Source organism: Scatophagus argus, chromosome 8 (genome assembly GCF_020382885.2).
Source record: "Scatophagus argus isolate fScaArg1 chromosome 8, fScaArg1.pri, whole genome shotgun sequence".
NCBI lineage: Eukaryota > Metazoa > Chordata > Actinopteri > Scatophagidae > Scatophagus > Scatophagus argus.
Genome location: NC_058500.1, coordinates 5,344,111 through 5,354,659, shown reverse-complemented (window position 1 = coordinate 5,354,659; position 10,549 = coordinate 5,344,111). Strand labels below are relative to the sequence as shown.

The window sequence follows — 10,549 nt, the reverse complement described above, 5'->3', positions numbered from 1 at the left end:
CATATTTCATACCAATCTGTTTCACTACCTCTCATCTCCCAGTGGAGGAGAGAAGTGGACCATTAAAGCTTTTATTTTAAAAAATCACTACTGTTTCCGGTCTGACTGAGACTTTCTTGGTGTTACGTTGTGCTGCTGTCCACAGTTTCCACTTTGGAAATGCGACAAACAATGGTAATAAACTTACCATTTATTTCTCAATAATGTATTTACACAGATAGCAGCATAATGAAATCTTTTTATCAAATTTAATTATTGAAATAAATTTCCGTGTTTTGGCTAGTTTTAGGACTTGAGGATGCTGCCACTTTGTGGATTATTTATGCAATAATTTCTGTCCATTTCTTTCGTGTTCACTGTGGTGTGTTTGAAGTTAAAAAAAGGAGAGGGAGTCCACAATATGTGGGCTTGTCTTATTATTAAAGATGCCTTATTACAAAGTCAGTAATGGCATACAGGAACATTGGTGGCGATGGTTTTGTGCTATTTGGTCAATCTGTGGGCAATCTACATTAAAATATTTTCAAAACTATTAATTTATCCATTGATTATCTTCACGTTTGTGGTGAATCCCCGAATTTACACCTAATCTGAACATTTAAAGTCCTTCGAAGGAACTGTCTAAGGGGTACAAATTACGTTATTTTGAAAAACAAAAATAAAATAAAATTGGAATTCAGGTAATATACAATAATAACCCATACATTAACCCAAACTGAATGTGTCACGTCATTCTAGTCTAAATTAGTTTTATTATTTATAATATTATTCATTATTATTTGTGTCGAAAATAACTGCTGCTCTTTGACTTCTATTTCTAGGCCGCTCCGGGCTGTGATGTGATTGGCTGTTGGACCTGTCAGTCAGGGTGTCCTTGCCGTCTATTTCCGCCCTGTTCCAGAGGCAGTGTACTCTTCGATTGTTTACGTTACTAGCGCAGTAATTTGACCTTAATTCACAGGTACATTTAACTGAGCTGTGTTTAAATATCCGTGTCATTTTCTGTGTTGACCGTGTTAGCTTATCTCTGCTGCCCGACCTCCATATAATGTTTCAACTCAGGGCAGCAGCGATGCTAACGGCTAGTTACCCGGATAGCTAGCTAACTGACTGCTAAGGCTCTTTGGGGAACAGAGCTACTGACAGCAAGCTACAACAGAAAAGATTTTTCTTTTCATATTCATAGCATGCGCGAAGTAATGTTTGACTTTAACGACCACGTCCGGCTGCCCCGCTTGGTGTAACAAGTCTGTACTGTTGCAGGTTGTGTGTTTGGCTGTCTGTGATGCTTGGAGAGAGGCTGTGCAGCAGGGACAGGCCGATGGTGGCAACATGACTTCTGAGTAACGCATAGTTACTTTCTGTGCTCAGAATGAACAGCGAAGAAGAGTTTTACGACGCTGAGACAGGTGAGACAGGCTGACAGAGGTCTTATGTTTTGAATTGTGCTTGCTTCTTGTGCCCTTCCTTCCCTCACCCTCCGCTTGTCTCCATCAGGGCTGGAGTCGGACGATTCCTGTGAGGTCAGTTTTAAGGATGCCCTGGTGTTTGACAGTAAGCAGGTGACTGACGGCAGCGCCACGCATGAGAATGGAGTCTGGGAGCGCAGGTGGGGAATCATGCGTGCCTGTACTGTATGTGTGCATGTTAGCACATGGCCACATTTGTCTTGTGAGGGGTTTGAGAGTTTCATCACGCAGGCACCCCCCCCCCCTTCACACACACACGTGAAAGCAAATGAGACCAGTGCAACCACATTTTTATGCTGCTAGCCATGCCCCTCCTCTGCAGAGCGTCTGGAGTTACTGCTAACACAGCCAGACGTGACTAACAATTTTCAACTGAGCATTCAGATTTTGGTGTGGTACATTGTGTTCTGTGATGACTGGCTGTATGAGTTAGTTAAGTTTTTAATTTGATTTCACATCTTTTTTTTTTCTTTTTAAAAAATGTGCACCAGGAAATCCCTGCCAGCTGAAATGATCTCCAGAAACAATTTCAGTGTTTGGAGTATACTGAAGAAATGCATCGGCATGGTGAGTCCTACCTGCTTCTTCACCAAACTACGAGAGAACAGAAAGTTATGCAAAGCGGGTAATTCTGTGCAGCCACTCAGACAATTTAATCTGGATCTTACACCAAATTCAGTACAAACAAGCTGTAGTCGGATTCAGGGTCTTGAGTGATCTTTATTTTCGTGAATAATTGAACACTAACATGTTTCACCTTTCATCATGACTGAACTCTGCTGTTTTCTCTGCCCAACTGGCTGTAATTGGCTGGGGAATTGCTTTGTTTTGCAGCTATCTGGAAGAGCCAAAATATCTCAAGTGAACATCAGAGCGCAATGAATATAACAAGTATAAGTTCTGTCACACCTGCAGTGAAGAGACAGAGTGTTGTTGTTGTTGTTGCATAAATGTATGGTGCATGAGTTGCTCGAGTAAAGATGAAAGTGACATATTTTGTCATTGGAGGGAACTCACTCCAATGAAATTTGTGCTCTGCATTTAACCCACCCAAGTGACGTGCACACACACACAGCAAACCCAGGGCAGTGGGGGTTAGGTACCTTGCTCAAGGGTACCTCAGCCATGGACACCGGGACAGGGAATCGAACCAGCGATCCACCGGTTACGGGTCCGACACCCTAACCGCTGATCCACGACTGCCCCAAGGGCGTCACACGTTGAATCTGATCTTGAATCTGAGCTCACTCATCTGCTCTGCTCCTTGGTGTCTTCATGTGCTGTTACAGGAGCTGTCCAAAATAGCGATGCCGGTCGTGTTCAACGAGCCGCTGAGCTTTCTCCAGAGAATCTCGGAGTACATGGAACACACTCACCTCATCCACAAGGCCTGCAGTTTGCCTGACTCGATAGACCGCATGCAGGTAGAGATAAAGATGGTCAGAAATGAAGTTTTTGCCAGGGCTTGATTTTCTTTACTGATTAACCTACCAAATCATTCAGTCCTTTAAATGTCAGGAAACTGTGAAAATGAAGGATACATTTTCTCATGAAACTAAGTGACATCTTAAAATAGTTTGACCAACACAAAGATGTGCTTTGATTGCATAATAAAATCACCACATTTGAGAAGCTTTTGGGACTGGGTCTGTTTGGTGGTGCTTCACTCCGTTTCTGTGTCACAGGTTGTTGCTGCGTTTGCTGTTTCGGCTGTAGCATCTCAATGGGAAAGGACTGGAAAGCCATTTAATCCTTTACTGGGGGAGACGTATGAGCTCATAAGGTATTTGAAGAAGCTAGCGGAAGTTTAAATTGCATTTAAAACAGTTTTGTCTTGATGTTAGATGGACATAAATCTACCAAATTCATTAACTTTATATGTGAGTTCCGAGTAATGTTTTTTTGTTTTGTTTTTAAGGGAGGATGAAGGATACAGGTTGATCTCAGAGCAGGTGAGCCACCACCCACCTGTCAGTGCCTTCCACGCTGAGTCTCTGAAACAAGAGTTCGAGTTTCATGGCTCCATCTATCCGAAACTCAAGTTCTGGGGCAAAAGTGTGGAGGCCGAGCCCAAAGGCACGATGACGCTGGAGCTCCTGAAGTGAGTATACGTGTTAACACCCGCATGCTCGCTCACTTTGATTAGCTTTGCTGCTGTTGTGCTTTTAGCTGCATTTGTTAGATTTTATTATTTGTTAGTACTCTGTTTTTCATATGAGTATATGGCTTTTTCCTTGAGTATTTACACCAAAACTTGATACCACTTTGATACAGCAGTCGGTTAGCCTAACTTAGCATGAAGACTGAAAATGGGGAAACAGTTGGGCTAAATCTGTCCAACTCTTAGCTCCCTAGTGCTTACCGCATGTTAATATATATATATATATATATTATACCGCCAGTTAAACGACTTTTGTTTAAGTCTTTTGTACACAACTTTAGTACATACTAAATGAATGACACGTAACATGTTTATTTTTGAGCTTTAGAGGTGCTTGTGATTAGATTTTACAAACCAGCGGTTCCTCCCTCTTTCTGCATGCTAAGCTGAGCAAACTGTTTGCTGACCCCAGCTTCACATTTAACAGACTGTTCATATTTAACAGCTTCATATTGATATGACATGGTATCATGTAAATATTGGTAAGAAAGTGAATGTGGGTGTTTCCTAAAATGTTGAACTTTTCCTTTAAGATTCATGTGCTTTCTTACAGACATAAAGAAGCGTACACGTGGACAAACCCCATGTGTTGTGTACATAATATCATTTTGGGGAAACTCTGGATTGAGCAATATGGAACCGTGGAGATAGTCAACCACAGGTAAGGTGACAAGTTCCTAACTGCAAGGTTTCAACCGGTCGGTGCAGATGATTGGTTGACATTTATTTTTCATTGAATTTATCAGCACAGGAGATAAGTGCGTGTTGAACTTCAAAGCGTGTGGCATGTTTGGGAAGGAGCTGCACAAAGTCGAAGGTCACATCCAGGACAAAAGGTAAGAACTCGACCACAGCGGCTGTTAACAGCAACAACCAGCTGGTTTGAGTCACGTCTCTGAACTGATGTCTTCGTGTCTTCTCTGCCGTGGATCCAGTAAGAAGAAGCGACGAGTGATTTATGGGAAGTGGACGGAGTGCATGTACAGTGTGGACCCCAAGGTCTACGACTCATACAAGAAGTCAGACAAGAAGACAGCAGGAGACTCCAAAAAGCTGAAACCGGTGAGTGATGCTCAGAGTTTCTGTAGATTCTGTTTTTTACTAAAATCTGATGAGCAAAGTGATCTTCCACTGAGATTAAATGCTGCTCGGTTGTCGTTTGTCTTTGACGTGTTTTATCTGTCTTACAACGTGAAGTAACCTGTAAATTTCACTCATCGCTCTAAAATTGTTTCTCAAATGGTATCTTTTCCTTTCACGGTAACATGCAGTGGCATTAGTGGAAGGTAAGGTAAAAGTGTATTTGGTATCTGTAGTGTGCTACTGCTGTTGTCTAGTTCAAGTTATGTTCAAAGTGTAGTGTATGATTAGTTCATTGCCAGCACTGACCCATAATGTCTTGCAATGACATGCATTGTTGCTTGAGAGACGTGTTGAATTTGTGGCAACCGTAGTTCTGTGAATCACCTGTTTGCACATATGCTGTACGTACTATAAGCTTTATCCTGGTTAGTCCATGTCTGATGATATTTATGTGTGTGTGTGTGTGTGTGTAGGAACATAGTTGTGAAGGTGAGGAAGCAGATGACATGCCAGAAGTTCAAGAGACCGTGACTGTGATACCAGGAAGTGCCTTACTGTGGAGGATAACGCCGCGGCCTGCTCACTCAGCACAGGTCAATATCTCTCTCTCTTTCTCTCTCTCTTTCTCTCTCTCTCTCTCTCTCTCTCTCTCTCTCTCTCTCTCTCTCTTGCACACACACATACATGCTACTCAGTTAAAGCAGGCAAAGTTTCCATGTATGTCCGATTTACACTCATAAAACATTTGCGAAGCTGAATTTGTGTTACTGTCTGGCCATCGCAGTGGCTGGAGACATTTCGTTCTCGGGTTGTCCGTCCCCTTCTTGTGAGCGTGATATGTCAGGAGCACCTGAAAGGAATTTTTTTCACATTTAGCAGTGAGCCGTTTAGAATTTGTTGGTCAAAGTTCGCCATGACCTTTTAAGGAGGCTCTGATCTGATGAGCCGCCGATCATTATAGGCTGATATTCATCATACGTAGTCTGATCGGTGGTCTCTGTAAAGGCTGGTCAGAAGAGCCGATAAGATCAACATGTGAGACAGTTTCTCTACGTGCTGCTAAAACGCCATAGTGGTCCCATTGTCTCCAGGCTACGGAACGTGGACGAACAGGCCGTTTCTTAGCCAATGACAAACTGAACCGAGCGCTGACCACAGCGAAGCGTGTCTTCCTATGTTGTCACTGCAGTTACTATCGCTGGCTGCAGGATTTTCATCACGAGGCCTACATGACGTGAAGATTCTGATATGTTCCCGCAGAACCGGTCCATCGGTCCCTCCTCTTCGCCTCCATTCAGTCCGTCGGAGTGGAGGCAGAGACAGATGTGTTACATGTGTCACAGCAAAATATACTAAGATTCATTTCGTGCTCATCTACCTCCTGTGCAGATGTATAACTTCACCAGTTTTGCCATGACACTGAACGAGCTGGAGCCTGGCACGGAGAGACTGCTGGCACCGACAGACTGCCGGCTCAGGCCCGACATCAGAGCCATGGAAAATGGAGACATAGGTAAGACCAGCCTCGCGTAAAAAACACAAAGCTTCTGGCTTTAATACAAGTGAGACAAGTGAAAAAGTGTTCTGACACACGTGTCGTGCATCGGCAGGACTCCCCACTTCAGTCTGTAATGGCTTCTGCATGTTTTTGTAGACGCGGCAAGTAGAGAGAAAGAGCGATTAGAGGAGAAACAAAGGGCCTCACGCAGGGAACGCTCCAAGGATGACGAGGAGTGGACGACCAGGTGTGTGTTTTTCAGGTTTTGGATTGCAAATTTTCTTATTTTCTTTGTATTTCTTACAAATGAAGCCCCTCTCGGACGTGCAACCTGTACACAAATAAATTCGATGAGAATTTGATGGTAACGTTTCCTTATCACTAGTGTGTATTGGATGCTGTCAGATAAATTTAAAGACACAGAGAGAAAACAAACAAGTTTAATTGATTAGATTCTTCTCATCTCAGATCCATCTATGAAAATTATCTCTCACACAATGTGGTGGAAAAACTTTAATTAAAATTATTAATTTAAAAAAAAGAATTGAACTGTAATAGAATTTTCTTGATGTTTTCAATTTCCGCTCATGCCTGTTGTACGAGCAGCAGAAAGCCTTACATACAACATGTGAGCAAACTGACCAAGAGACACAACTAAACAAACAAAACAAACTACATTTTAGCACATCACTGAAGGCAGAAATGTCGCATGAGGATTTCTGCTGGTAAATCTGTCTTGTCTCCCAGCAGAATGCAGAAAATTTCCTCGGCTCATAATTTAAACATAAAACTGAAAACGGCTGCATTGCTCACATTATGCAATATTACTTTAAACCCGTAATTAAAAACAGGTCCTGCGTGTTTCCTGTCTCTACAGGTGGTTTCAGCTGGGAATGAACCCTCATACAGGAGCTGAGGATTGGCTGTACACAGGTGGATACTTTGACAGGAATTACACTGACTGCCCCAACATTTATTGACGCAGCAGGTGCTCGGCGTGAAGATCTCCTGTCTGATAGGATTCACTTTTATGTCTCAGCATCTAAGATTTGTGTCTCTGTGACGTTCAGGCGCTCACTGGTACCGTCTGTGTGTGAATCAGCGAAAAAAGCTGATATCAAAATGTCATCAGACCAGTTTATCAGATTATGACTGTGAACCTTGTGCACAGGAGAAATGTTATGTTAAGGAGAATTTTAGAGTCACTGAACGTTTTCACATCGAACATCTTCAACTTTATATGCCCTAATCATGATTCTGACAATAACAGTCCACATGTATGTTACTCACCTTTTGCAGGTTTTAAACCAGATGTGTGTGTGTGTGTGTGGGTGTGTGAGTGAGTGAGTGTGTGTGTGTGTGTGTGTATGAGACCATGCTGCTGCAGGACACAAAGCTCTAGAGGATACGTTCAGTTGTAGTACAGGTACTCAGCCATAGTAGTCATACCACACACTTCTGTCCGGTTGCATTCAGATATCAGGGGTTATTTAAACACATCAGTTACCTTTATATAGAAACTATTTGAATGTTGATTGTCTGTTTTAGTTAGCTGTAAAACATCCTGAAAACGTCACCCGTGTGATCCTGTGAATAGAGACTTACAGTATAGATGAAAGCTGCTTATAACCATGTTTACTGGTATCGAAGTAAACGGACGTTGTTGGTACATTATATTGTTGTCCACTCTAACATAGATGATGTGTATAATAATTGGTGCATGCATGGCCACCAAGATGGTTATTTACACAAGTTAAAGCCATAAAAACCTTTTGTGCACTGAGTATGTACAGTGTAAATGCATTTGCGTGAAATGCTAGAACAGCAAAGGGATACAGAGCGTGTTGGTTCAAAGCGGGAGGTTTTTACAGTCTGACACTACAACTACCATGTTGATGGAACATTTTGAGCCTCAGTCAAAACAATTATAATCCCATTATTATTACTTCTCGTGTGACTTTGATTTGGTGCATAATCCTGCACTAAGTTTTAGAACTACGAATTCCATCATTTGAGGGATGTGAACAGGAAATATAAGGCTGCCATGGAGTCCGATAGGTTGTAAGCTTTGGGCTACAAAAGAACCATGTTTTTTTTTAGCCTGTATTTGTTTACATTTTGGCAAGTGGTCACCGTTAAGCATATCCTGAATCAGCTGTAAGCACTTCCTGTCTGCAGTGTGTCCTGTGTATTCAGCATCCAGATGTTCGAATCCGCCGACTCCACAGAGTTGACTCATTCTGAATATGCAAACTGGTCCACTGATGCACAGGTAACTATCCCTGCATTATTTTCATACCGAAGAAATTTTAAAAATGTGATGTTTCTCAGGCAGGTGATATAAATTAGGATATGGTTTCTAAACGGAGTTTTGGATGTTTATTTTGTGAGTTAATGCAGAAAGTGCTAAGTGATGCTGAGTCTAAAAATGTTTCGTGTGTTTTTGACTGACTTATGACCCTGAAACAGAGTGTCAGTTTTTAGGAAAGACGAGACTCACGCCTCACAGCTGAATAGCTCAGGTTTAAAGGGACAGTCCCCCCTGATATCAAGAACACATTTTTTTTCCTCTTCAGTGCAATTCATCCATCTAGATTGTTTTGGTGTGGGAGAGTTTTGGAGATTTCGGCTCTGGAGATGTCTGATTCCTTTCTAATATGATGTAACTAGATGGCTTGCAGTGCTTTAAGCTTAAAAAAAATTAAAAAAAACACACACTTTAAAAACTCAGCCGAGGAGGACTCAGTAATTAATGTTTACATCCCTTCTGCAACGTGATACGAAAAGAAAGTAGTTCCTACACGAAACTGCTCACGAGAAGTTCCGTGGATTATCCTGAGTAATCGGGTTGTGATTCCTGGAAAGCATCTCTGCCGTTGAGTTTTGCTGCAATCAAAGTGCCACCCAGTTTCATTATATTAGAGAGAATACGGACATCTCTGCAGCTGATATGTCCAAAACTCAGACCAAACAATCTGGATGGATAAACAGAATTACACATGAGAGAAAGAATTTGGATTTTGGGACGAACTGTTCCTTGCAAACTGAAAGCTGTGTCATAATGACTCCTGACTGTGGGAAACTTGCTTCACACTTCAAACTTAACTGAATGTTCTCAAACTTACCGGTCGTTTTTCCACCAATAGAGCTGCTTTGTCGGACGCGGCAGCAGCACACAAGGCAGGACGCTGTAGCCATTGTAATCCTATGCAAACTGATCCACCCAGTCTGCCCTCCTGAAATGTGAAAATTAAAAATAAAACACTAACTCCTGTTTAGCTAGTAGCCAGTGTGTGCTTCAGACACTACAGAGGCACCAGATAATGAATGCTGTGTGCTCATGATATAAGGCTTACATGCGTACGGCAGTGCGGTTGTTACAGAATAGAGATTTTATTTTTTTTGTTTGTGAGCACTAACTTTGCATAGACTGCACATCTGAAGGCTCACAGTCCATTGCACATATTGCATAGTGAAATAACCCACATCATGACTGCACCCCCACCCCACCTCCCAGCTGCTCTCCACTTTAGACTCAATTCAAAGCACTTTGTGAGGCCCCTCAGACACTCAGAGGTGCAGGTTCAGTCTGATGGTTCTCCTGATTCACGTACTCTTTACCCTCTCGTTTTGTCTAGCATCTATTTGAAAATGTTTACATTGTAAGTTCGTTCATCTTGTGTTTTCCCCTCTTCATTCTGTTACCCACACGCCTCCATATGCATACGTGACATATTTGACAAATAAATTATGGACTATGGAAGCTACCCAGCGCTGTCAGATTTTGCTTTTATGAGCTCAGCTTCACCCTTAAACAGCATCTTATGAGACCCGTATGTGTGTGTGATTTATACCAGTGGTTCCCAAGGTCACACAATAACTTATGGGACATGTTATTGTTTTATTTGTTTGTTTGTTTTGTTTACTATTTTTTTGGTTGTTTCTTAAAAAAAAAAAACCTTTACCTAATATTACTCCAAAGAAACAATCAAAGCTATAGGGTCTCTACTGTAAAAAGCAACTGTAATTTAGATCCAGCTGCCCTGACCACTATTTTCATAGTTGGTTTGTGGAAATTTGATTGAAATTTCTAAGGCCGAATACCTCAGCTTAGTCTTAATCCTTTCTACTTCAAAATCAAAATGTGCTTCATAGGCCAAGTATTTCTAGTTTCACACAGAAAGTTTTTAAATTTGACAAGATACAAACAGACATACAAAGAATTTGGGTAAAAATAAACATGGAGCTGTTAGGTACATGCAGTTAATTTGGAAAAAAATGTTTTTTAATGTAAACATATCTATAAAGCAACAATGGCTGACTTATACAGCTTATATC

General features: G+C 41.7%; 1 protein-coding gene across 3 annotated transcripts; it reads left to right on the top strand.

Moving 5' to 3' along the window:
* The first annotated feature begins 810 nt into the window (after positions 1 to 810).
* Positions 811 to 9,978, top strand: LOC124063128 (oxysterol-binding protein-related protein 2-like). 3 transcript variants are annotated; one of them, XM_046396465.1, is made up of 15 exons: positions 811 to 961; positions 1,264 to 1,409; positions 1,498 to 1,609; positions 1,961 to 2,036; positions 2,759 to 2,893; positions 3,155 to 3,252; positions 3,388 to 3,570; positions 4,184 to 4,291; positions 4,377 to 4,466; positions 4,566 to 4,692; positions 5,187 to 5,306; positions 6,103 to 6,226; positions 6,368 to 6,458; positions 7,089 to 7,144; positions 7,511 to 9,978. In XM_046396465.1, the coding sequence occupies exons 2-15, from the start codon at positions 1,373 to 1,375 to the stop codon at positions 7,552 to 7,554; spliced, it is 1,401 nt and encodes a 466-aa protein (XP_046252421.1). In that variant the 5' UTR covers positions 811 to 961; positions 1,264 to 1,372; the 3' UTR covers positions 7,555 to 9,978. The 3 variants fall into 3 exon arrangements, with proteins under 3 accessions (XP_046252421.1, XP_046252420.1, XP_046252422.1); XM_046396464.1 differs by having other exon boundaries at positions 7,089 to 9,978; XM_046396466.1 differs by lacking the exons at positions 811 to 961; positions 1,264 to 1,409; positions 1,498 to 1,609 and adding an exon at positions 1,706 to 1,859 and having other exon boundaries at positions 7,089 to 9,978.
* The last annotated feature ends 571 nt before the right edge of the window (positions 9,979 to 10,549 follow it).